This window comes from Mus caroli, unplaced genomic scaffold (genome assembly GCF_978045245.1).
Source record: "Mus caroli unplaced genomic scaffold, Mus_caroli_1 scaffold_13, whole genome shotgun sequence".
Taxonomy (NCBI): domain Eukaryota; kingdom Metazoa; phylum Chordata; class Mammalia; order Rodentia; family Muridae; genus Mus; species Mus caroli.
The window spans coordinates 14,936,706-14,963,784 of NW_028227268.1; the positions used below are offsets into that span (position 1 = coordinate 14,936,706).

The 27,079-nt window shown below is 43.5% G+C and overlaps 1 protein-coding gene and 2 pseudogenes across 2 annotated transcripts; 2 read left to right on the forward strand and 1 right to left on the reverse strand.

Moving 5' to 3' along the window:
• Positions 1 to 1,550: 1,550 nt before the first annotated feature.
• On the reverse strand, positions 1,551 to 3,943 carry LOC147001380 (actin, cytoplasmic 2 pseudogene; annotated as a pseudogene).
• On the forward strand, positions 3,940 to 26,024 carry Nol11 (nucleolar protein 11). 2 transcript variants are annotated; one of them, XM_085829455.1, is made up of 18 exons: positions 3,940 to 4,108; positions 6,327 to 6,440; positions 6,558 to 6,614; positions 8,490 to 8,638; positions 9,715 to 9,772; positions 11,632 to 11,776; positions 12,504 to 12,692; positions 13,498 to 13,574; positions 14,555 to 14,678; positions 14,986 to 15,071; positions 16,959 to 17,033; positions 18,178 to 18,359; positions 20,635 to 20,760; positions 20,901 to 21,152; positions 22,781 to 22,862; positions 23,289 to 23,381; positions 24,782 to 24,889; positions 25,536 to 26,024. In XM_085829455.1, the coding sequence occupies exons 1-18, from the start codon at positions 3,968 to 3,970 to the stop codon at positions 25,650 to 25,652; spliced, it is 2,175 nt and encodes a 724-aa protein (XP_085685581.1). In that variant the 5' UTR covers positions 3,940 to 3,967; the 3' UTR covers positions 25,653 to 26,024. The 2 variants fall into 2 exon arrangements, with proteins under 2 accessions (XP_085685581.1, XP_021032283.1); XM_021176624.2 differs by having other exon boundaries at positions 22,784 to 22,862.
• LOC147001381 (small ribosomal subunit protein eS12 pseudogene) lies at positions 21,610 to 22,646 on the forward strand (annotated as a pseudogene).
• Positions 26,025 to 27,079: the final 1,055 nt, after the last annotated feature.

Consider the following 27,079-nt stretch of genomic DNA (forward strand, 5'->3'; position numbering starts at 1 on the left):
AAATCTCTAGGCCGGGCGTGGTGGTGCACGCCTTTAATCCCAGCACTAGGGAGGCAGAGGCAGGCAGATTTCTGAGTTCGAGGCCAGCCTGGTCTACAGAGTGAGTCCCAGGACAGCTAAGGGCTACATACACAGAGAAACCCTGTCTCAAAAGACCAAAAAGAAAAAAGAAAAGAAATCTCTAGATGCAGGCCCTGGGTTTTGAAAAGACACACCCCATACTATGATGAACGATCTTAGATTCTCTCTCCAATGCTTGCTTCAGAGAAACTACCCTCAGAGAGGCTTGCTGCTGGAGTTCTATTATTCCGTTCCTTGCTGCAGTCTGAACATTCGCTTCCACAGCATCTAAGACCCCAGATCTGAAAAGCACACTTCAGACACCTTACATGTGATTTAAGAACCACTGCAAGTCTCAGATAATACGGCTGGCAGCATCTGCTTCCTCCACACAATGGTTCCTACATATCCTATATCACATCCTATATCGTATGCTTTAACAGGGTGGGGATCTGACTCAGCAGTTAAGAGTGCTTGCTGCTCTTGCAGTGGACCCTGCTTCCATTCCCAGCACCCACATGATGCCTCACAGATATCTGTAACTCCAGTTCCAGGGGGTCTGACATGCTCATGTGGCATCTGAGGGTACCAGGCGCTTACTTCGTACACAGACATACAAGCAGGTGAAATATACACACACACACCAAGTAAAAATAAAATCCATTTTTAAATTTTTTTTCCTAGACAATGTTCATCTTTGTAGCCCTGGCAGTCCTGGAACTTGCTTGTAGACCAAGCTGGCCTCGAATTTACAGAGATGCGCCTGCCTCTGTTCCCAGAGTGCCCGGATTAAAGGTGTGCTCTGCAACCGCCACCACCCAGGGGGAAAAAATGCAGTTTTTATTTCATTTTTTCAGTTACTGCAGCACTTTTAGTTTTCTTTACACAGTTACTAGGCCTAACTGAACAGTGGAAAAGCAAAATTTGTCAATTTTTTAAAAAGTATTGAGCACAAAAAAACTTTACATACAGTAAAAGGATCAATACATTTACAGGAGTCAAATTCAAGGTAAATAACAACCCCATGGCAGTCAGGAGGGAAAAAACCAGACCAGGAACTGGGGCCTAAGGCTGGCTCCAACTTTCCTATCCTTGGACCAGCAAGATGGAGGGAGTGACTGGTTCAGGAACCCTTGCCAGCCTCAGGAAATCCTGGAAGTCTGCTGTCTGCTAATAACCTGCATAGATCACTCCATGGTGTTCACACTGATCCAGAAGGCAGGGGATTTCTTTTCCACAGTATGCTCTTACCAGCCACTAAGTGACAGAGCCACATGGACTAAGGACTAAATCAAGATATGCACAGGGTATATCAACTGTATCAAGGGAACAATGAACTTAAATACAAGGTCAAAAAAGTCAGCAACAAATTCTATGATTCAGTACTGATATCAGATATAAGTTTCAAGGACAAATTTCTTTTCAAAGGCTTCTTCCAGTTTCATGAGGCTAGCATGAGGTGTGTACATTTGCCTGGGCACGTCAATACTTCAGCTCATGCAGCAGATGCCTGACACCTGCTCCATCCATCTAGAAGAATTTGCGGTGGATGATGGGGGCAGGGAGGGGACACGGACGGACTTCTCATACTTGCTGATCCACATCTGCTGGAGGGTGGACAGTGAGGCCAGGATGGAGCCATCAGTCCAGACTGAGGACTTGCGCTAAGGGATGGTAATGATCTTAATTTTTGTTGTGCTGGGTGCTAGGGCTGTAATCTCCTTCTGCATCCTGTCAGCATTGCCTGAATACAGGGTGGTACCACCACATGTCATGAGGGAGTTGAAGGTAGGTAGTCTTATGGATGCCACAGGACTCCATGTCCAGGAAGGAAGGTTGAAAGAGTCCGGTCTGGACACCATAATCACTCATTGTTAACAGTGATCACCTGCCCATCAGGCAACTCATAGCTCTTCTCCAAGGAAGGGGAGGATGCAACAGTAGTCATTTCTTGCTCAAAATCCAGGGCAACAGGGCAGACATTCCTTAATGTCACCTACAACTTCTGTCTCAGCTGTGGTAGTAAAGCTGTAGCCTGGCTCAGTCAGGATCTTCATGAGGTAGTCTATCAGGTCCTGACCAACCAGGTCCAGACACAAGATAGTGCTGGTGGTGGATACAGATACAAATAAGCAAGGGCCTGGTGATACATATTACCAGGTAAGTTCCAGGCCAGCCTAGAGTACAGAATACCCCACTTCAAACAAAACAAAACAGAAACAATGTGTATATGTATATATATATGTATATAGACATATGCATACATTGTGCAACAGTTTGCTCAAACTGCAGTAGTGTCTCTGAATGCTTCCTAGGAGGGAAGAAGGAGGTGCAAGATATAGGAGACTCAGGAAGTAAACAAAATTTTCAAGTCTAAGTAAGCAGAAACCTGCACAATTCACAAACCCCATCTCCAAATTATACAAGCGGCAAACTGTCCGGCCTTAGCTGTCTGTCAGAGAGTGGGGGATCTTCAGAAATGAAACTTGTGTGATTCTTCCCCTATACTGAGGTTAATGGAAGCATGGCTAACGTGAGCACAGAGCACTGTTGATTTCATTCTGTGAATGCATCTCCCAGGAGCCAAGGCTGGCTGCCAACCTGTTGATCAGTCTGCCTCAGCCTGCCAAGGGCTGGGCATGTCCTGCTAAGTTTCTTTTTTTGTTTGTTCTTAAAGACAGTCTTAGGGCTGGAGAGATGGCTCAGAGGTTAAGAGCACTGGCTGAGTTCAATTCCCAGCATCCACATGGTGGCTCACAACCATCTGTAATGGGATCTGATTCACTCTCTTCTAGTGTGTGTCTGAAGACAGCTGTAGTAGACTCATATAAATAAGATAAAACAAGCCGGGCGTGGTGGTGCATGCCTTTAATCCCAGCACTTGGGAGGCAGAGGCAGGCGGATTTCTGAGTTTGAGGCCAGCCTGGTCTACAGAGTGAGTTCCAGGACAGCCAGGGCTATACAGAGAAACCCCGTCTCAAAAAAAAAAAAAAAGATAAAACAAAAAACCAACCAAACAAACCAAAAAAACCTTTAAAGACAGTCAGTCTTGGGGCTGGCGAGATGGCTCAGCGGGTAAGAGCACTGATTGCTCTTCCAAAGGTCCTGAGTTCGAATCCCAGCAACCACATGGTGGCTCACAACCATTCATAATGAGACCTGACACTCTCTTCTGGTGCACCTGAAGACAACTACAGTGTACTTATGTATAGTAATAAATAAAACCTAAAAAAAAAAAAAAAAAAAAAAAAAGACAGTCTTTCTGTGTAGCTAAGGCTGGCCTAGAATTCTATGTAGACCAAATTGATCTCAAATTTACTGAGATTCCCCCACCTCAGTTTTCAGAGTGCTAGGATCAAAGGCATGTGCCGCCACGCCTAGAATTCAGGTTTTGTTTTGTTGTTTTTTAATCAAAAGAGTTGTACATTCTGATAATCTGGAAAAGATTTACCAGCACCAAAACGATAGTTAAAATAAATGCCCACAGAACTAGACGTCTCTGGAGGGTTAGGGTAAGCGAGATTGGGCAGTTTGAAACAGAACCTTAACTGCCATCTGCAGGTTAATATTTTTCCCTTCGAGCATATTGTGGTAGGACTTCCTAGAGTTCACTTAGCATATTTTTAAAATATGCTTTTTTTATATCATCTTTCACCTTCCAAGAGGGCAGGGGAGCCTACTCAGCGATTTCTGTCTCTACTAGCCGGGAGGCGTGGCCTTGAGGGACTTGAGCGTTGGCACGTGTCTAGACTCCACCCACCGGGCGGTGTTCACCTCCTCCTCCTCTCTCGCCCGCCAGGGGTCGCAGTTCTGCTCGAGCTGATTTTCCTCCTTGGCGTCTGTCGCTCTCGCGAGAGGAAGCACAAAGGCTGCCGGGAAGCATGCCCGGGCTGTAGGCCAGCCCAAAATGGCAGCCCTGGAAGAAGAGTTCACGTTGTCTACTGGAGTCTTAGGCGCCGGGCCTGAGGGATTCCTAGGTGTAGAGCAGACTGACAAAGCCGACCAGTTCCTAGTGACGGACAGCGGCAGGACCGTCGTCCTTTACAAGGTGAGGACGGTGGGGCTGGCCGGCAGGTGTCTTGCCTCTGTCCGAAGCCGGGGGCGGGAGGCTTGAGTTTCTCACAGCTTTGGGAGGAAAGCCGGGAGCCGGCGTGACAGAGGCCCGGGATGCGACAGAGTCGGTGGGACGCCGCATGAGGTTCAGAAGTTGTTTGTCAGTAGTGAGGACTGGCGTATTTCCGAGTAACGTGCGGCGGTGTCTGGGTGCACATGGGATGAGCTGGGGACCTGTGCCTCCCCTTTCCCCGGGGACAGAGCCTGGCCAAGGGGACCACGTCTGTCACCCTGCAGCTTGCATGACACTGACAGGTTGAAAATGTGTGTTCTCCAGTACATCCTCCGCTCCTTGGGGTCCCGGGGGCGGGGTGAGTCGGATGGTGGGAAGAGGCAGGGATTTCTTGGTGTCCTAGAAAGATTGGACAGTTCTGCATCACACTGTGAAAGTCGCAGTCCCACCCGCTTTGCAGCCAGATTCCCGGCTCAACAAGCATACTTAGAGCCTTGTTATAGCAATCATCTACAAACACGTTTTTTAGTCTGGAGTTTTGAACAGTTTGTTGTTGTCGTCGTCATTTTGGTTAGTATTTTGGGTTTTCGAGACAGGGTTTCTCTGTGTAGCCCTGGCTGTCCTGACTCTGTAGACCGAACTACTCATAGAAATGCATTGGAATTAAAGGCGTGTGCCACCACCACCAATGCCCCTGAACAGTTTCTTGTGTCATTAAAAAAGTTATCGGTCTGAAAGGGCTGGAGAGAGCATTGGCTGCTCTTCCGGAGGACTGGGGTTCAATTCCCAGCACCCACACTGCAGCTCACAACTGTAACAATGGGATCTAACACCCTCACACAGACATACAAGCAAACAAAACACCAGTGTACTTAAAAACAACAAGAACAACCAAAAAACTAAGTTATTCAGGAAAAAAAAAAGTTACCCAAGTGTTTTATTTTTTATTGTTTTGGGGACAGGTTGCCAACAATCCCCTATACTGTTGGTTTAGACTTCCCTTCAAACTTGGGGCTGTCTACTAATTTGGCAGTTTCTGCATAGGAATACAATAGTTGATGGCAGTTAGGTGGACTTGCACCAATCTGATTTTCTCTACCTCTGTTCCACAAGTAATCAATTCATTTTTAATTGTATCATTGTTCATACAGAGTGTCTTGTATTAATTTTCATATTGTTAAGAGTTTTGGAGGATTTTTATTTATTTATTTATTTATTTTTGGTTTTTCGAGACAGGGTATCTCTGTGTAGTCCTGGCTGTCCTGGAACTCACTCTGTAGACCAGGCTGGCCTCGAACTCAGAAATCCGCCTGCCTCTGCCTCCCAAGTGCTGGGATTAAAGGCGTGCGCCACCACGCCCGGCTTTTGTTTTGTTTTTGAGACAGGTCTGGCTTTGGGTTTTTGTTTGTTTGTTGTTGTTGTTGTTGTTTGAAGCAGTTTCTCTGTGTGTATCTCTACCTGTCCTGGAACTCACTATATAGACCAGGCTGGCCTCTGGCTCCACCTTCCAAGTGCTGGGATCAAAGGCATGCAGAATTCCCTGTCCTACCTCAGCCTCCCAGTGCTAAGGATACAAGTGTGAGCCATCACACCTAGTTAGAATTTTTAAAAATTTTTTTTTAAAGATGGCACTTGATCATCATAACTGCTAAGTGTGCAAATAGTGAAATGGTACATTGTTAATGTAGACATCACCACAATCCACCTCCAAGACACTTAATCTGTACAAGCTCTGAGGGCTGGTGACATGGCCCAGTGGGTAAAGGTACTTGTCACCAAGTCTAATGACCTGGATTCAATTCCCCAGGTACATGTGCTAGAAGGAAAGGAACTGACTCCTGAAAACTGGCCTCTAGCCTCTGGGTTTATAAGTGTGTGTGCACACAAATAAATACATACATGTAATGAAAAATAAATAATATCTATCCACTCTAGAACTTGAGGTAAGAGAATCTGGATTGGAGGTCAGCCTAGACTACACAGAAAGACCGTGTCCAACACAAAAAGACTAATAATTCCTCCCAGCCCCTCAGCAGCTACCACTCTCTGTCTGTCAGCCTTCAATATTTTAATTTGGGTACGTCACAACGTTAGAAATCATATTCAGTACTGTCATTCAAGGGCTGCTTTTTTTGTTTATTAAATCTAATTTTCTCCAACATCCGAAGCTAAATTCTTAAATTTTGTATTCTTTTGCCAGGTTTCTGACCAGAAACCCTTGGGCAGCTGGTCAGTGAAGCAAGGTCAGAGTATAACATGCCCTGCTGTGTGCAACTTTCAGACTGGAGAGTATATTATGGTACATGACCATAAGGTAACATTGAAAACATGTTAACATGTGTAACATAAGCTGTATTACATGTGTTGATTGATCTTTCCGTGTAAATAAGCAGTGCAGTACTATTTAAACCATGTGCTTTTTTGATTTAAGGTTTTGAGGATATGGAATAATGATGACATAAACCTGGATAAAGTTTTCAAAGCTACAGTAAGTCTTTGGGTTTTCTGACACTTTTAATTACTGGTGACATGAAATAACTCAACTTCATATTTTTATATATCGTATTGCCTCTGGGAAAGAAGCTCATGGTTGCAGCCAGTTTTCCCTCCAGCTCTTTCCTCACAGATCTTGATAACTGTCTCAACTCATGTGCTAATAGGTTAGAAAACACAGGTTATTTTATCCCATAAAGACTGATTTAAACAGTTCTGAGTGGGGCTAGAAGATGGCTTTTTTGTTTGTTTGTTTGTTTGTTTTGTTTTGTTTTGTTTTGTTTTTTGAGACAGGGTTTCTCTGTGTAGCCCTGGCTGTCCTAGAACTCACTCTGTAGACCAGGCTGTCCTCGACCTCAGAAATCCGCCTGCCTCCGCCTCCCGATTGCTGGGATTAAAGGCGTGCGCCACCACCGCCCGGCTGGAAGATGGCTCTTTAGTTAAGAGCATTTGCTGCTCTTGTAGAGATTCAGTTCCCAGCACACACCCACTTAGAACTCCAATTCCAGACTGCCTTCTCAGGCTTGCGTGCACATGATGTACACACATATACATAACTTTCTCGAAATATACAAATGTGTTTGGAGCTTGAATGTTTATTTTCTGTGACACTTTGTTTCTCCAGCCCCTGGTGCACACTGTTAATCCCAGTACCCAGGAGACAGAGACAGGCAGATCTCTGTGAGTTTAAAGTTAGCCTGGTCTACATAGGAAATTTCAGGCCAGCCAGGGCTACCAGGTAAGCCCTGTCTCAGTGAACTAATTTCTAGTTCTAAATGTCTGACTCTAATTAATAGCATTTGGGGCTGGAGGGGTGGCTTAGTGATTAAGAGCACTGGCTGCTCTTCCAGAGGACCCTGGTTCAATTCCCAGCTCCCACATGACAGTTCACACCTGTCTGTAACTCCAATTCCAGGGCTTCCGACACCCTCACACAGACACACATGCAAGTAAAACAAGTGAACATAATAAAAAATAAATTTTATATAATTGATACATTTTAGAACCCCAAATGAGACTAATTCAAATCCAATATAATTGTTGCCTAGACTCATGAAACTTCAAACTGTGCTTTCTCCTAAAAACCTGGAGAGGTTAGCTATTTCTCTCACCCTTTGTTAGCAGCAAGAGCCTTACCTATTATCTTACCAGCTCCTGATGGTTTATCTTTGGTTTTGTTCTTGTTGCTTGTTTTATTTTGTGTGGTAGTTGTAGCTGTCTGAGCACTGCATGTGGGTATGGGGATTAGCTCAGTGTTGGAATGAGAATGCTGGCCCAGCCTGTACAAGGCCCTATAGTATAGCATCAGACAGACAGACCCAGGTTGGAGGCAAGCTATTTCCTCTCTCTTTCTCTCTCAGACAGAATTTCACTATGTAGCCCTGGCTGTCCTTGAACTTGATAATGTAGACCAGGCTAGCCTTGAACTCACATAGATCTGCCTGCGTTCAGGAAGTCAATAGCTCAGGCTTTTGGGTGGCTGGGAGAACAGGCAGATCCTCCAGGAACTAAAGGTGTTGTGCACCCAAACATAAATGAGTCTTTTTTTTTTTTTTTTTTTTCGAGACAGGGTTTCTCTGTGTACCCCTGGCTGTCCTGGCACTCACTTTGTAGACCAGGCTGGCCTCAAACTCAGAAATCCGCCTGCCTCTGCCTTCCGAGTGCTGGGATTAAAGGCATGCGCCACCACGCCTGGCTAAATGAGTCTTTTAATAAGTCTTTTAGGCTGGGTCTGATGGCACCTGCTGGTGATGTCAGCCACTTAGGAAGCTAAGGCACAGTAATGAATCCAAGGCTACACAGCTAAGCTAGATACCTAAAAATGTCTGTATTGTATTATATGTTTATTCTTTTTGGAACTTTTTTCCAGCTGTCAGCTGAAGTCCATAGAATCCACTCAGTACAAAGAACAGAACCCTTGGTGCTGTTCCGAGGAGGCGCTGCTCGTGGGCTAGAGGCCTTGCTTGTAGAGCCCCAGCAGAACATCGAAGCTGTCATACCTGACGAGGAAGTGATCACGTGAGTGCCAGTGCGTGCATGTGAATTTCCCAGTAGACAATGTGCTCTGCATTCATTCTTTACTGTGCTACATAAAGAACTGTGGTGTAGTTCAGTGGTATAACCCTATCTATCATGTTTGAAGCCTAGAGTTAATCCCTGGAATCCAAAGGAAAAAAATACCCTAATTAAATTCCACTTATTGCTTATTACTAGACAAACAGAGGCAGTTAGATCTTTGAATTTGAGGCCAGCCTGATTTGCATAATAAGTTCTAGGCTGGCATTAAAATGTTAACAACTACAACACCATTTATGAGACACTGAGCAAAATTCTCAAGAACCTGTGAGCCTGTGGAATGATAATAAATGATGAGGAAATGTCCACAGCCCTGGTCAGAGGTCAGGGACCTGGATTGTCAGCTCTTTGTGAAGGAAATGGGTGATACTGGAAAGACAAACTCTTTGGTTCTGTCATGCTTACCAGCCAAGCTGCAGCCCTTTCCTTCCCCTGGAGAAAAACATGTCTTTGTAGTAAGAGGTGGTGGTGGTGCTCTAGCGCCTCTGGCTTTCCTGGGCTATGAAGGAATGCTGGGTAAATTGCTCATTCACCTGGTGGTGACATCACCATTCACTGGTGGCCTGGTAGCCGAGCCGTGTGCTGAGTGAGCCCCCAATCTTGGACTGACTGTGCACGTCTCAGGTGTGAACAGCTGTCATGGAGTGGGTGACCTTTGGGTTCTCGTCACCACTATGCCACACCGGCAGTGCTGCCCTATGCCTCATTGTCTGCTGCTTATAGAAGCCAGATATGTTTCTAACGTTGTCCTAAGAACACTGGTCCCCAAAGTGGCGACGAAAGGGGGATAGAGAACTCAATGTAAATTTTTGAAGGACTGCAGGCTCCTCTCACCCCACCTCGCAGTTTCCATCAGTGTCTGGGGAGTTTTACAACCTGTGCTGCCTGCACTGCCATTACTGAAGTCAGGCCTCTCTTGTTCTGGCTCCAAAACACCAGAATAATTACCTAAATAGAATTAATCAATAACATTTCTCAACTGATTTCGTGTTTTCTAATTTTTCTTTCTTTCTTTAAAGGTGGTCAGAGGTTTTCATGTTATTTAAGCAACCGGTTTTAATTTTTATTACTGAAAATGTAAGTGACATCTTTAATTTCTGGTCTCTGTGACTTTTTTTTAAGTTACCTGTGTTATTTTCAAAGCTAAAATGTAATTTTGCTATTTCTCTTAGCTTGTTTCGTTTATGAACACTAAAATGCTAGTTATAACTGTTTCTATGCCTAAATTAAGCTTTTTTTTTCTTTAGAAGACTTAATTCACTAGTTTTAGGTATAAAACCCCCATTTGGTAGCAAGAGCTGGAGCCTATGTCCCCCAAATGGAGACTCCAGTGTGGATCTTCACAAGAAGGGCAGTGGTTTCCTGGTAGGGGACTTAGTAAACAGAGTCTCTTACCAGAGGTGGCTGTCAGTCTTGGAGATGGTATCAAAGATGGCCTTTCCAAAATTGCCCAGGACCAGGCAGTGGTGGTGCACACCTTTAATCCCAGCACTCGGGAGGCAGAGGCAGGCGGATTTCTGAGTTCAAGGCCAGCCTGGTCTACAAAGTGAGTTCCAGGACAGTCAGGGCTACACAGAGAAACCCTGTCTCGAAAAAACCAAAAGCAGAATTGCCCAGGGTATTTGGACAGAGAAGCAAAGAAATACCATTGCCTCTGGGGGCAGGGATAAGGCATATCAGCCCAGAGCCACACCAGCCTGTCATCTTACATGGGACAGTGTGAGGCTTGCAGGTCTTGATTCCCACTAGCCCTTCCACACACAGGGAAAATAGAAAGCACAGCCACGGCAGTGGACCCTCAGATGTCAGTAACCACCTCCTTAGACCACTTCATACCAAGTCTAACCTAAGCCTTGAAGCAGGCCTGCTGGCCAGCCCTGTCTGCTCCTGTAGTGCTGTGACCTTTAGAACCTCATCCTTTAAGGATGCTCCAGGAAGTCAGCAACTCGGAAACCTGCATGGCAGGGAGAACAGGCAGATCCTCCAGGGGCTTGATCTTCATGTCCTTGACTTCAAGTCCAACTTGGTGATGAGAATCTACTTCTCATCTTTGCTGTGTCTCCACAAGCTCCTCAGACTGCTGCTGCATGGCTCCCAGGTTCTGCTGCCCAGGGTTGCACAGCATATTATGTTTTACCAAGAAAGAAACTAAAGCAACATTTTTATCACATCTTAAATTTAACTGAAGACATGCCTATATTTATAGCATGCCCATAATTCCAACACTTGGGAAGATGGGGCAGCAGGATGGAGACTTTGAGGTCAGCTTGGGCTATGTACTGAGATACTGTCTTATAAGACAAGGGGTGGAATGTAGCTCAGTGGCACAACTGCTTACCAAGCACAGCACTTCTGCAGTCCTGGTGGCTGGAACTCACATGTAGACCAGGCTTGCTGGGAATTTGCTACATTTTTCTTCTCTTTGCCTCCAAAGTACTGGGATTGCAGGTATGTGCCATCACACCCAGCAGTTTTTAAGTATTTATTGAAATAATTAGAATGGAGCAATAACTTCTAGGATTTTGTTTATTTGTTTGTTATGTATATGAGTGCACTGTAGCTGTCTTCAGACACACCAGAAGACATCAGATCCCATTATAGATGGTTGTGAACCACCCTGTGGTTGCTGGGAATTAAACTCAGGATCTCTAGAAGAGCAGTCAGTGTTCTTAACTGCTGAGCCATCTTTCCAGCCCTAACTTCTAGTTTTCTTTCTTTCTTTTTTTTTGGTTTTTCGAGACAGGGTTTCTCTGTGTAGCCCTGGCTGTCCTGAAACTCACTCTGTAGACCAGGCTGGCCTTGAACTCAGAAATCCGCCTGCCTCTGCCTCCCGAGTGCTGGGATTAAAGGCGTGGGCCACCACATCCCGCCTGACTTCTAGTTTTAATAGTTATTTGAAGTGGGGGTGTTTGTAAAATAAATTTTTTTTCTTGCAGCATGGGAATTACTATGCTTATGTACGATTATGCAAATCACACAACTTAAGCAAATACACACTCTTTCTTGGACAAGAAGAAAAATCTGTTAAACCAAATTTTACTGCACGTGTGGATGGGAAATTCATCTCCCTGGTGTCGCTGAGTAAGTCTTCTTTAATACCACAGGTGGTAAATGGAGGCAGTCAGAAGGTCTTCCATGAGGCAGAGTCTTAAGCTTTCTGCAGCTTTCTCCCATAGCCATTTCAAAGGACTTTCAGGCTTACCATAAACAACAGCAAATAATGCAGTGCCTATAAACAAGGAAAGTCACATATAGCTACGGATGGTCCTTCTGACGCTCCTGCCTCTGCCTTACAGGTGCCGAGATTACAGAGGTGTGTGCAGCCATGCCTGGTTTTATGTGGGGCTAGGGATTAAACTGAAGGCCTTGTGCATAGAAGACGAGCAGTTTTACCAATGAGTTACACCTCCGGTGTGTTTCCGCAACACTCACACATTTATTTGGCATTACTTACTGTGTGTTCTTATGTGCATGTGCCTTGGTTCTCATTTTCAGACCAGAGAACAACTTGTAGTTCTCTCCCTCCATCATAGGGGCTCCAGTGATCACAGGTTTCTAGGTTGGGGGGCAAGTGCCTTTACCTTGCAAACCATGTTACTGACCCCATTTATAAAAAGAAATTTAATATATTTATTGAGGGAAAGAAAGGAGTGATATAGTTGTCCAGTATTCTAATTGGGTTATTTATGGACTTGTAGTCTTAGAAACCTCCGAATACATTTTTTAGAAACCCTCTAACATGTTTAACTCCGACAGACACAGACTGCTCTTTTCCCATTACTGAATGTCAACTACTTGCTCCCAACAGGCTCTGATGGGTGTATATATGAAACCTTGATACCAATATATTCAAGTGACACAGAACAAAATCAGAGGTTAGTTAGAGCATTGATGCTCAAGTCAGTTGTGTCTGGCGGTGTTCGAAATGGTGTTGCCCTCACCATCCTGGATCAAGACCACATAGCTGTCCTGGGACCTCCACTTTCAGCTTCTAAGGGTAATTGCAAATGCTTAATCAAATTTAGCTTTTAGCCTCTAGTTTCTAGCCTCTCTGTTCTCAACAGAATCTTACTATGTAACTTAGGTTGGCCTTGATCTCAAGATCATCCTACCCCAGCTTCCCAGGCACTAGAATCGCAGTGTGTACCACCATGCCCAGTGCCATCTCCCAGTTCATGAACTCCATCTGTGTATGTCTTCCTTAGTGTCTACTTCCTAGTTTTACTGTACTGTCAGTTGTTTCTCTCCTTTAAACACTTATATGTTTCCTTCTCAGAGCTTCTCTTTCTAAGCTATAGAAACACAGTTAGTTTTCTGTGTTATTCTTACCCTGCAACTTTGCTAAGTGTTATTTATTTGTACTGTTAGTGCATGCTTCTGTGTGTTTGTGTGTGTACATGTATGTGTGTGTCTGTGTGTATACATACATGTGTATGCCTGTGTGTGCTGGCTTTGGCCTCAGGGTAATATGGGCCCACAAGAGGGTTAGGGCTTCTTCTATATTCTAAAATGGTTTGCTGCTGATTTTATGATTGCTGGGATTCAGTGGTGAGGTCATCTGGTCCTAGACTTCCTTCTTGAATGTTGTTTTAATTACAGACTCAGATCTGCTATCTTGACCTTTATGTGGCTTTCCCACTCTCTACCTGCCTTGTGCCTCATCTGTTTGAATTCTTGGGGCAGCCACTCTTTTGTATACATCAAGCAAACTTGTGTGTTTCCCTCTGCCTCCTTCCTTCATGCCAGAATAGCATGTGTCTCTGTTTAGGTCTGTTTCTGAACTTCTGTAAATTATATTATAGAGTGCCTCTCCATATGGAACATAAAGTTTCAAACATTACAGACGTCAAAAGAGCTGCCACAAGGAACCAGTGGGCAGGTAAGTCTGACTTTTTTCTTGTTTGTTGTTGAGTTTGGTTTTGGTTTCTCTGTTTTGTTGGGGTTTGAGTTTGGGTCTTTGCTTGAGGAAAGATGTTGCTGTGTAGCCTAGCATAGCCTCAAATTTGCAATTCTCCTGCCTCAACCTCCCCAGTACCGGAATTATAGACATGTGCCATCGTATCTTAGTTATTTGTTTTAGTTAGTTAGCTCTATTAAGTTTCTTTCCTCTGAGGAAAACTAGAATTACAGTTGATTTTGTTACCTAAGAGCTTACATTTGATTGGGTTTTTGTTTTAAAAAAGAATGAACCTATGTGTCCATCAATGACTGAAGGGATGAAGACAATGTAGAATATATATATAATGGAACTTGGGTCATAAAGAAGAATCACATTTGTAGGAAAAGTATATGAAAAGTTTAAAAATCAGGATTTTCTTTTTTTTCTTTCTTTCTTTCTTTTTTTTTTTTTTTTTTTTTTTTTTTTTTTTTGGTATTTTTGAGACAGGGTTTCTCTGTATAGCCCTGGCTGTCTTGGAACTCACTCTGTAGACCAGGCTGGCCTCAAACTCAGAAATCTGCCTGCCTCTACCTCCCGAGTGCTGGGATTAAAGGCATGCACCACCACGCCCAGTTTAGGATTTTCTTTCATTGCTGGATCTAGACTTAAATTTGTCTGAAAGATGAGTATGGAGCAGGGTCATGGGAAGATGAGACTGGGCATCAGTGAGTGGACAGTAATGGAAGGTAAGGGCAGGGGCTTGTGAGTGTATGTGCAACAGTCGGACCTTAGAAAAATGGATGCTCAGCAACCACATGGTGGCTCACAACCATCCGCAATGAGATCTGGCGCCCTCTTCTGGAGTGTCTGAAGACAGCTACAGTGTACTTACATATAATAAATAAATAAATCTTAAAAAAAAAAAAAGAAGCTAACAGTTTAAAAAAAAAAAAGAAAAATGGATGCTTACTTTCTTTCAGCTCTGGTATCATGGGGAAGTACTATTCATGCTACATGGAAAAAGTCTAACTGTGATTCCATACAAGTGTGAAGCATCGTCTCTAGCAGGCGCTCTTGGAAAGCTCAAGCACACAGAAGAGTCAGGTAGGACCCTCTTTACTTTCTTAGATCATTTTATTGGCTCCTGGTTCCTTTTTTCTTTGGGTTTTTCTAGACCTAGTTTCTCTGTATAGTCCTTACTCTCCTGGAACTTCACTCTGCAGACCAAGCTGGCTTCTAACTCAGGTCTGCCTGCCTCTGCCTCCCAGGTGTTGGAACAGAAGGCGTGCACCTCCACCTCTTGGCTTAGACCTCTCTTAAATTGTGCATAAATTGTTTTCCTTTGCTGTTCATTGCTTTGATGATATTAGATCAAAATAATCCAGTAATTTTATGTTTTGTATTTCCTTAGGCCCTCATTCTGTGCCCCACTTTGTAAACTGGGAAACATGTTCAGGATATGAACTTGGGTCCTCCGGTGCAGAGCAGTCAAGAACTGTAAGTTCAGGAGTTGAATGAGAAATGTTAGTGAGAATGTAAAAAAAAAAAAACAAGGAAAGGCTGCATTATTGTAAATGTTCCTGTGTGTTTCTTTTGTTTGTTTTTGTTTTTTCGAGACAGGGTTTCTCTGTGTAGCCCTGGCTGTCCTGGAACTCAGAAATCCACCTGCCTCTGCCTCCCAAGTGCTGGGATTAAAGGTGTGCACCACCGCTGTCGGCTACATCTTGATTTTTAATAACAGGGCTTCAGCATTGTAACCCTACAGCCTTTACCCAAACTGATACTTGGCAACTCTAGCTGTTAATATTTTTTGAAATAGTTATTTATGGGCTGGTGAGATGGCTCAGTGGATAAGAGTACCCGACTGCTCTTCCGAAGGTCCAGAGTTCAAATCCCAGCAACCACATGGTGGCTCACAAGCATCTGTAATGAGATCTGGCGCCCTCTTCTGGAGTGTCTGAAGACAGCTACAGTGTACTTACATATAATAAATAAATCTTTAAAAAAAAAAAAAAAGAAATAGTTATTTATTTTATCTTCATGTGCCCAAGTATATATGTGCTCCACCAGGCAAGGGGAGGAGAGTCAGATGCCCTGAACTGGAGTTGTAGGTAGATGTGGACTGCCATGTCGGTACTGGATACCAAACTGGGGTTCTCTGCAAGTACAACAGATGTCCTCAGTGGGGCTCTCTCCAGCCCCAGTATATTTTAGTATTAAAGGATGTGTGTGATATCAGCTAAGTCCCTAGTAGAAAATATGCCAGTGTGCACTTAGCAGTAACATCTTCCTGAGTGTAGAGGTGTCCAGTTTAAAAAAACAAAACCACTAGAACCAAAAGCTGGATGTGATTCAGGCCTCTAATTCCAGCACTTAGGCTGAGTGAGGAGGATTGCGGGTTTGAGGGCAGTCTGGTCCTAGTGAGTTCCAGTCCAGCCTAAGTTACAAACAAAAATCAATGTGCTTAATTTTAGATTTATAATAAAAGCACTTTATTTATAAATAAATCTTGTTTTTAAAAAATATTGTATTGAAGCTGGAGAACTGGCTCAGCAGTTAAGAGTTCTTGCTGCTCTTGCAGAGGGCCTAAATATAGGTTCAGTACTGATTCAGACAGCTCACAGCTGCCTATAACTCCAGTTACGGGGACCCAGTGTCCTCTTGTAGCCTTCTCAGGTACCTGCATTCACATACACATACACATACACCCACGGAAACACACATTGACCTATACATAAAGAAAATCTTGAGAGGTTGTCTGCTCTCCCAGAAGTCCCAAGTTCAGTTTCCAGCAACAACAAGGTGGCACACAACCATCTATAATGAGATCTGGTGCCCTCTTCTGGCCTTCAGGCAGAACACTATATATAATAAATAAATCTTTTTAAAAAAGAAAGAAAAAAAAATACTGGGGCTAGAGAGGTGACTGAGTGTTTCAGAGTACTGGCTGCTCTTATAAAAGACCAGGTGTTGTTCCTAGCATCCACGTAGCAGCCGAGTTCAGGGATCCAACCCCCTCTTCTGGCCTCCATTGTGGCCGGCACTGAACATGCTACACATGCATACATGAAAGCAAAATACTCTTGCACAAAATAAAAATAGCTGGACATGGTGACACATCCCAGCCCGTGGAAGGTAGAGGCAGGAAGCTCTCTTAAGTTTGAGTCAAGCCTCGTCTTCATAATGAGTTTCAGGACACCCAGAACTGTATAGAGAGACTCTGAGTCCCAAGGGAAAATAAATGTAATTTTTTTAATAATATATCCTGAATATGTATTTTCTAAGTATATGATCATACCTAGTATTCTAATCTGTTTCATAGTGTTGATATTTTGATAGGTTTTTTGCATTTTTAGAAAACCTAACCAATTTATTTACTTACAGCTTAGGAGAAAAAAAGTTGAAACAAATTTACAGCCAGAAGTTCCAGGATTCAAACAACTTTTATCAATAATAAAGGTAATTCTGTTTGTTTGGTTTTGTTTGTTTGTTTGGTGGTTGTATTTTTGAGACAGGGTTTCTCAAATTCGACTGCCTCTGCATCCCAAGTGCAGGGATTAAAGGCGTGAGTGAGCCACTACTGCCTGGCCCAGCTTGTTTGGATTTGTTGTTGTTTGGTTTGGTTTGGTTTGGTTTTTGGTTTTAGGTTTCCAAGACAGGATTTCTCTGGGTAGCCTTGACTGTCCTGGAACTTGCTGTGTAGACCAGGCTGACCTCGAATTCAAGAGATCTGCCTGCCTCTGCCTTCTGAGTGCTGGGATTAAAGGCATATGCTACCACTGCCTCGCTAATAAAGGAGAATTTTTTAAAAAGAAAGCTAGAAATGGGGCTGGTGAGATGGTTCATTTGGTAAAGGCACTTGTCCTGCAGCCCTGGTGACCAAGTTTGATCCCTGGGACCCATACAGAGGTGGGCTGAAAGAACTCAATGTGTATATTCATTAAGTATATGAGTGCACACCACCAGAGTGCCTGGGAAGTTAAGTAAGCTACAGTGTAGATTTTAGGCACTGAACCCAGATCATATGCACGAACAAGTGCTCTAACAGCTGGGTTATCTCTCCAGGGCCGTCCTTCATGTTCTAATGTCATTGTTAGCTATGGTGAACGTTTATTTGTGGTTTTTGTTTTTTTTTTTGGGGGGGGGGGTTCGAGACAGGGTTTCTCTGTGTAGCCCTGGCTGTCCTGGAACTCACTATGTAGACCAGGCTGGCCTCGAACTCAGAAATCCACCTGCCTCTGCCTCCCGAGTGCTGGGATTAAAGGCGTGTGCCACCATGCCCAGCTTGTTTATTTGTGTTTTAACTTTGTCAGAGTGGTCACCAAACTTGCCTTATTTGACTCTATTATGTGATAAAATTAGTGATGTGCTGCTGTGCTCCTCCTGTATGTGAGAGTCCACACGGTGTTTGTAATGTAGTCTGAGTAGCTGAGTTTATAAACCCTTAGCTTTCTCCTCCTCTGTAGTGTGTGTTGTACAATTTGTCAACTTGCTTGAGTGGGTTACATGAATATTCATGTTTTCTTTTCTTTTTTTTTTTTTTTAAGTTCAGAGTGATATTTCTTAATGTCTCAAGCTAAATTGTTTAATTCTGCCCTTTCAGAAAGATTCAGAAAAGCACATTGAAGTAGAGCTCCGTAAGTTTTTGGCTAAGTCGACACCTGCCTTTCATACTATAATTGGAGACATAGTAGCAGGACTTGTGGGAAGATGTAAAGCCGAGCCATCCTTTTACCCCCGGAACTGTCTGACGCAGCTCATCCTAACCCGCGTGCTCTCCTACAGGTGGGTGTGCGCGTCTCCTGCTTCAGACTTAGCCTTTTTTTTTTTTTTTTTACTTGTAGGTTTTTTGTTTTTTGTTTTTGTTTTGTTTTTTTTAAAGATTTATTTATTTATTATATGTAAGTACACTGTAGCTCTGTCTTCAGACACACCAAAAGAGGGAGTCAGATCTTGTTACAGATGGTTGTGAGCCACCATGTGGTTGCTGGGATTTGAACTAAGGACCTTTGGAAGAGCAGTCGGGTGCTCTAACCTGCTGAGCCATCTCACCAGCCCAGGTTTTTTGTTTTATTTTATTTGGTTTTAATGTAAAAATGGTTCTTGGGAGGTGCCTCAGCAAGTGAAGTATGAGGACTGGAGTTTGGCATCCCTGCGCCCCTATAAAATTATGATGGGGTATGGCAGCCCACCTGCAATCTTGGTGTGTGAGAGATAAAAATAGGACTAGCCAAAATTTCAATCTCTAGGTTCAGTGGAAGACCCTGCCTCTTTTTTCTTTTTTTTTTCTTGAAAGTATTTTACTTCAGATTGAAAAATTAACAGCCTGCACACTGCTCATTCCAGATACACAGTATTCACGAATACAATGCTGGTCATCTGGGGAATGTATCCACACCTCAATTCTCCTTCATGCTTTTTCTTTTAGAAAGATACTGTTTACCAAAAAGAAACATCAGCAGTACGGGAAAAACTATTTTCCCAATAAATTTATGAAAACCTAAGATTCCCAGTGGAATCAAGATTATCTTCCCAGTACTACCACCACCTTAATATAATCACATGCTTATTGGACACTAATAACCCACCTAAGAGTACATTTACTTTCAACAGTGAGGGTGATTCTTTGAGACCCTACCTCTTATAAGGTGAAGAGCAGTGGAGGAAGTCACTCAGTATCTCTCTGGACCCTCCACAGACTCGGGCACACACTTACATGAACACCCACAGACTCGGGCACACACTTACATGAACATCCACTCATAAGTGATCAAGTACAAATTAACACCACACACACCGCTCACCAGAGATTGCTGCCTGGACATGATAGTAGTCTCAGTCCCTTTCCTGTTGCTGTGATGACATGGGCTTCACCACATAGACCTCTCTGTACCTTCACAGCTTCACACAGTGGGCTTGTGAGTCCTCTTTATAGAGACTTCAATCCCACCGTACATTGCCTGCCTCAGTTTCCACATTTTTGCCCTCAGACTATTACTGCAATGCTAATGCTGCTGAGTTCAAGGAATGGCTCAGACCACCGCCATATCAGCTCATTTGTGCAGGCCCTAGGGAAACATTTTGCTGGGCAGTTGGATTTGAGGAGCAGGGAATCTCCTTCTGTGTAGACTTCTTTAAGTGAATCTGAATATTCACTAGATAAGGGATGACGTTCTGCTCTTGGGACCGCTTTCCTGTTGTCCATTGCAGCTTAAAAGGTTTCTAGTTAAGGGTGTTGATCTCTTTAATAGTTACAGGTGGTCTCTCAGTATCAAACTAAATGACCTCTTGAAATTTCCTCTATGAAACAAACTGATTTGTTATTGCTCAGTTCAACTTCATGTATGTTCTCAGGGTATGGGCAGAGGAAAGCCAGATTCTTGATTCGATACCACACAAGCGGCCCATAGCCCAGTCCCTAAGCATCCTTGGTCCACTGTTCAGATCTCTCCCACCTGAATGGCCTCCCGAACTTTGCTTTCAGCATTTAACTGCTTTTTGAACCTGAAAGAAAAACATTAAGACAATGTTGAGTTGTGTGCCTGTAAGCCCCGCACTTAGTAGGTCAGAGCAGAGAGATTGAGTTTGAGGTCAGCCTGGACTACATAGTGGTTCTTCTTTAAACAAAAGCACAAAACACTGGGGCTGGAAATAACTTGCTTGTCTTGCAAAGGACCTGGGTTTATTTTCCCAGGACCTGATTGGTAGCTCACAGGTACCAAGGATTCCAGGCTCTCTTCTGACTTTCAGAGACACTAGGCACATGTGTGGTACACAAACATACATACAGGCAAAACAGTCATAAAATAAACTTTTTTGTTGTAATTTACTAATGATTTTTTAAATATAAAATTGTAGTAATTGGAGCCGGGCGTGGTGGCGCACGCCTTTAATCCCAGCACTCGGGAGGCAGAGGCAGGTGGATTTCTGAGTTCGAGGCCAGCCTGGTCTACAAAGTGAGTGCCAGGACAGCCAGGGCTACACAGAGAAACCCTGTCTCGAAAAACCAAAAAAAAAAAAAAAAAAAAAATTGTAGTAATTGTATTATTTCTGGTCTCAGCTTATGTCCTGACTTGATGGAGATTGCCCTAGAGCACACAGATGTGCAGATGTTACAGCTGTGTCTGCAGCAGTTCCCCGACATTCCTGAGTCCACCACTTGTGCTTGCTTAAAACTTTTCTTGAGGTAAGTTAGATCCTGTGCCTTCAGTCCCTTGACATCATTTAAGTGTGACTTCTAAGGTGTTGGATGCTTGGATTAGAAAATGAATACAGAAGTTTCAAATTGTGAGAAGAATTAACTTGTGCTTTCAATTAACATCGTAGCGTTGGTGATGATTGTCTTCGAGACAGTAATATCAACATGGAGTCAGTTTTTGATTATGGTGATTCCACACAAGGTGAGAAAAAGGAGATGGAAGAGCAAATTGAAATTGTTCAGAATGGCTTTGGGCCTGAAGATGGGAACTGCAGTGAAGATAGTCAGCAGCTAAATAAAAAGCCTGTAGACACAGCACACGAGCCCGACTCCTTCCCTGTGACCTCATGTCCTGTGCCACCAAAGCGAGCAGCTTTGCTGTATCCTTCCAAATCATTTCCACTGCACTGTGTCCATCAGAAACTAAGGCATTGTTAAATTGTTTTTCCTGTGTGTTTTTCAGTATTTATAAGAAATGCATTATAGTTAATGCTGCCTTCAATTTATTAAATCTGTTTGCTTCTGTGCGCTCTCTCTCTCTCTCTCTCTCTCTCTCTCTCTCTCGTGTGTGTGTGTGTGTGTGTGTGTGTGTGTGTGTGTGTGTGTGTGTTGGGGTGAATTACACCCGTGATCATATGCATACTTGGCAAACATACTACCTCAGAGCTGCTTTCCCTTGCCATTTTTATCTGTTTTCTTTGAGGAGTCTTTTGTTGATTCTTCTGGCTTAATTTTGTTCTGACATGTGTCCTGTGGCTCAAGTAGCCAAGGACAGCCTTGGCATGTTCCTGTTTCTACTTGCTGAGTGTGAAGATGATAACAGGTAGGTGCCACCATGTCTAGCTTGGCCAATTTTCTTAGTTAAGAATCTATACTAGGGCTGGAGAGATGGCTCAGTGGTTAAGAGCACTGACTGCTCTTCCAGAAGTCCTGAGTTCAATTCCCAGAAACCACGTGGTGGCTCACAACCATGTGTAAAGGACTCAGATGCCCTCTTCTGGTGTGTCTGAAGACAGCCACAGTGTACTCATATTCCTAAAGTAAATAAATAATTCTTTAAAAAAAAAAAAAAGAAGAAGAAGAATCTATACTAGACCTTATACCTGTTATTACAATACTTGGGAAACTGAAGCAAAAGAATTGCCGAATGAGTGCCGGGCGTGGTGGCACACACCTTTAATCCCAGCACTTGGGAGGCAGAGGCAGGTGAATTTCTGAATTTGAGGCTAGCCTGGTCTACAAAGTGAGTTCCAGGACAACCAGGGCTACACAGAAAAACCCTGTCTCGAAAAGACCAAAAAAAAAAAAAAAAGAATTAACAAATGAATATTCAGGGCCAGCCTAGTCTAGAGTATCCATAAAAGAGAGGGAAAGAAAAGAACAAAGGAGCCACACAACTTTCCCCGAAGCTGCCAGCTTGTGCTTGTGCGGAAGCAGAAGCTCTGGTGCGTTCAAGATTTGGCGTCCCCCGTAATCCACCACCATGGTGAAGACCGCCCTCATCTACGATGGCCTAGTACATAGCATACACAAAGCTGCCAAAGCCTTAGACAAGCACCAAGCCCATCTCTCTGTGCTTGCATCCAACTGTGTATGTCAAGCTGGTGGAGGCACTTTGTGCTGAGCACCAAATCAACCTGATAAAGGTTGATGAGAACAAGAAACTAGGGGAATGGGTAGGCCTCCGTAAGATCCATCGAGAGGAGAAGCCAGGGACGGTGGTGGCTGCAGTTGCACACTGGTTAAGGACTGTGGCAAAGAATCTCAGGCCAAGGATGTCATTTAGTTATTTCAAATGCAAGAAAGAATTAAATTTTGGCTCAAAAAGTGGGGGGCACACAAGCTGTAATGTACAAGCTCCATTGATTCTGTGAAAGTATTGTTTAAGAATGCACAGCATCCCTGAGCCCTGACAGCAGCAGGGTATTGACCTCTCCCAAACCATGAAAAGGAACTGTCTCCACCAGAGCAGCCTTCCCTCTACTGAAGATTTTCCTTAAGTCCCAAGTAGAAATGCAGTCCTTCATTCCGCATACAGTGAGCCCTTCCTCCTGCCGCACTTGAAGGACATCCCTGCGAAGCATGTCACAGTAAGTGCCCTGCACATCTTGTGCATTTTATCTGGGTTAGGTTGGGCTGCTTAGATCTGAGCGTCTGATAGGCCATCCTGGACACTGCAGGATGCTGTCCTGGGCATAAGACAGGTCCGCACGGGTTAAATGTGCTGAGGAGATGAGGGTGGTTTGTGGGTGATCAACCTTGATGTGCTCTTTCTGCCATGCTTGGAAACCAGACAAGTTATCATTGGAAAGACACCGAGAAAGGGACAAATGGTTTGTCACCTGCGTGTACTTGATCTGCCCCAACTTGAGTGAAACGGGGCTTCTTGTCAGGTTTGCTTGATGGATAATTTAGTTGAATAGCTTTGTAAATTTATTGTCTATTATCTACTGGGTTTATTTATAGGGAATATTGTTTTGCCACAGTGGATAATTGTGCCCCTCTTTCCCTCACAGCTGTTTCTCCAGTATTTGTATTTCCTCTATTTGAAGTGTACTGGCAATGCTACCATGACTCTCCCTGGAGTAAACCCTCCAACCGTGAGCCAGGTCAGACATCTTTTTTTTTTGGTTTTTCGAGGCAGGGTTTCTCTGTGTAGCCTTGGCTGTCCTGGAACTCACTCTGTAGACCAGGCTGACCTTGAACTCAGAAATCCGCCTGCCTCTGCCTCCCGAGTGCTGGGATTAAAGGCATGTGCCACCACGCCCGGCGACATCTTTTGCCTTTGTACAGAAACCTTGCAAGCAGTGTCAGCCCTGGATATCTGTAACTGATTTCTCCCTGTCGTCCAAAAAGACACCATCTTTTCCCTCATTCGCCCTGGTGGATTGGAGAGGGCTTCTCTCAGCAGTAGATGGATATCTGGAGTCATAATTCCAGATTACAGAATCCCAAAGTAATCTTTGTAATTGGAAGTTTCTATATCAAAAAAGTTTCAAAAAGTAAACTTTGGGATCAGGTATGGTGGATCAATTTTCAGAATTGATCCTAATTCTGAAAAGTCAGGAGCGGGTGGATCTCCGTGAGTTCAAGACTAGTTTGATCTACATAATGAGTTCTCCTTGCCTCCAAAAACTATATAGCATACTTGTGTAAATATATATTTTATTTGCATTATCTTCACTTTAGCCGGTAGTATCTATGATACTATGTCTGTGATACACAGCACTCATGATATGTCTGTCAGGGTAGAAGGTAAATGGGTTTTTTCTTGTCATTAAAGATAATTTTTTGGTTTGGTTTGGTTTGGTTTGGTTTTTGGTTTTTCGAGACAGGGTTTCTCTGTGTAGCCCTGGCTGTCCTGGAACTCACTTTGTAGACCAGGCTGGCCTCGAACTCAGAAATCCGCCTGCCTCTGCCTCCAAAGTGCTGTGATTAAAGGCGTGCACCACCACTGCCCGGCAAAATAATTATTTTTAAAAAATAGTATTTTGTCTTCTCTTCCTTTGGTGAGACTGTCTCACTGTGGCCCAGCCAGCCTAGAGGTCACACCAGTCATCTCGCAGTGCTCAATCACAGATGGGAGCCACAGACAAGCTTTCTGTAAGGATAACATTAGCCAGCTAGTGCTGAGTGCTGGATTAGATCACTCACTAATGTTATCCTTACAGAGTATAAAAGCAAGAAGAAAACATTTATGTTTCTTAGAAATTATTCCATCTCTAAGCTGAAGGGTGGCACACACCTTTACTCACAGCTCTTTTCAGAGCTAGAGGCAAGCAGATCTCTAGTCAGTCTATCTGCACAGTGAAACCCTGTCTCAAACAAAACAAAACAATTTGTTGAATTAATAAATTATTAATCTTTCACCTGGCGTGATGGCACACGCCTTTAATCCCAGCACTCAGGAGGCAGAGGCAGGCGGCTTTCAGAGAAACCCTGTCTTGAAAAACCAAAAATAATAATAATAATAATAATAATTAATTAATCTTTCTGTATTTACTTCCAGATTATGGATTGGATATGCCTACTTCTAGATGCTAATTTTACTGTCCTATTAATGATACCAGAAGCAAAAAATCTTTTACTTAATCTTTACAATTTTGTGAAGTCTCAGGTTTGTGGTTCTTTAATATTGTCAGGTTTTATTTTGAGTGAGGTCTATGTACATGTGGGTGGGTGTATGCCAGAGCATGATTCTATAGGTTGGGGCACAGCTTGAGAGAGTTCCCATCCTGCAGGTCTAAGGGATAGTGGCCTGTTTCTAGCAGTACTTTGTCTCAAAAAGGAAAAATAATAATAATAATTGGAAACTGTGGATGGGTCCTGAGTACTAGCTGTACTTCCAGAGGTCCTGAGTTCAATTACCAGCAACCACACAGTGACTCATAAACACCTATAATGAGATCTTGTACCCTAACTGGGCATGAGTAAAATCCATAATACATTTCCTTAAAATTTGCCTATAAAGGGGCTGGAGAGATGGTTCAGCGAATAAGAGCACCACCACAGGGGATCTGATGCCCTCTTCTGTGTGTGACAGTGTACTCATATAAATAAAACAAACAATTCTTGAAAAGAAAAATTTGCCTATGAAGAGGTGGCAGTCAGCTCATGGTAGAGGCAACAATACATACTTAAGACCCGTGATTCATTCCAGTACCAGAAAACAAAAATGTTTTTGGAAAAACCACTAGTAGTGATTGGAAGGTGTGATGTATTAGAGTTCTAGCACAGTTACTCTGGGTCCTTGTCTTCTTCAGATCTCCATCTATTCCGAGCTCAACAAGATCGCAGTCAGCTTCCGGGAGCTGCAGAGATTAAATCAGGAGAAGAGCAGTAGAGGACTGTACTCCATCGAAGTGCTGGAACTCTTCTGACAGTCTTGCTGGCTGTTCTGGAACTGGATATATAGACCAGGCTGGCTGCAAACTCACAGAGATCCACCTCCCAAAGTGCTGGGAGTAAAGGTGTGGCTTGATGGATATATATTTTTTTAATATGAATCTTCCTGTTCATCCAGGGAAGAAAGATTTGTTAGTATCCATCTCACTCAGTGTCCAGAGAGAAATGTGAGTCCCTGGACCGTCACAGACCATCATTCCTCAGTGTGCTACGGGTTCCACAGAAATCACTTCTAGGTTGCAGACATCACTGGAAGGATGTTGTGAAAGTTTTTTTAAACATGAAATTGAGCTGATTTTAAGTAAACTTATTTGTGTACTGATAAAAGTCTAATTTTTTACAATGCATTTTGAATAGTTTTTCTTTCAATCAAAGAAGCAAAACCAGGGGCTGGAGAGATGGGTCAGCAATTAAGAGCACTGACTGCTCTTTCAGAGGTCCTGAGTTCAATTCCTGGCAACCACGTGGTGGCTCACAACCATCTGTAATGTTATCCGATGTCCTCTTCTGGTGTGTCTGGAGATAGTGACAGTGTACTCACATATATGAAATAAATCTTTAAAAAAAAAATGAAGAAGCTGCAAGCCATCTCTGACGAGTGGATCTAAAGAAAATGTATATCAGTTGGAAGCTGTTCCCAGTCATCTGTATCATGGAGCAATCAGGGCACCAAGCCAGCATACTGCATTGTGCCTACTGCCATTTCTTCATCTTGCATCTTCTGCCATCTCTCCTCCTTTCTCGGGAGTTGAGAAATTCCCTGTTCCAGTGTGATGTCTCAGATGAACTGTGACAAGGATATGGTAAAGATTGGTTTAAATTATAAAATCTTATTACCAAATAATGAAAATGTCTCTCTTTTAAAAAAGAAAAGTTGGGCCGGCCTTGGTGGCGCACACCTTTAATCCCAGCACTCGGGAGGCAGAGGCAGGCGGATTTCTGAGTTCGAGGCCAGCCTGGTCTACACAGTTGAGTTCCAGGACAGCCAGAGCTATACAGAGAAACCCTGTCTCGAAAAACCAAAAAAGGCCGGGCGTGGTGGCGCACGCCTTTAATCCCAGCACTCGGGAGGCAGAGGCAGGCGGATTTCTGAGTTCGAGGCCAGCCTGGTCTACAAAGTGAGTTCCAGGACAGCCAGGGCTATACAGAGAAACCATGTCTCGAAAAAAACTAAAAAAAAAAAAAAAAAAAAAAAAAAAAAAAAAAAGAAAAACCAAAAAAGAAAAAAGAAAAGTTTTCTTGAGTGAGTGAGTTCAGTGGATAAATATGTGCAAGCTCTATAAGCTTTATAAGCCTTATATAAGACTTATAAGACTTGAGAGAGTTGATCCCTGCAGTCCATGTGAAGTGGGAAGGAGAGGGACAGTTAGTTTCCCAAGAGTTGTTCTCTGCCCTCCACAAA

Coding starts and splice junctions, on each gene's coding strand:
- Nol11 (XM_085829455.1), top strand. CDS start 3,968: ATGGCAGCCCTGGAAGAAGAGTTCACGTTGTCTACTGGAGTCTTAGGC. Junction 12,693..13,497: donor TCCACTTTCAGCTTCTAAGG/GTAATTGCAAAT, acceptor ATTATATTATAG/AGTGCCTCTCCATATGGAAC. Junction 21,153..22,780: donor CCAAAGCGAGCAGCTTTGCT/GTATCCTTCCAA, acceptor TTAAGTCCCAAG/TAGAAATGCAGTCCTTCATT.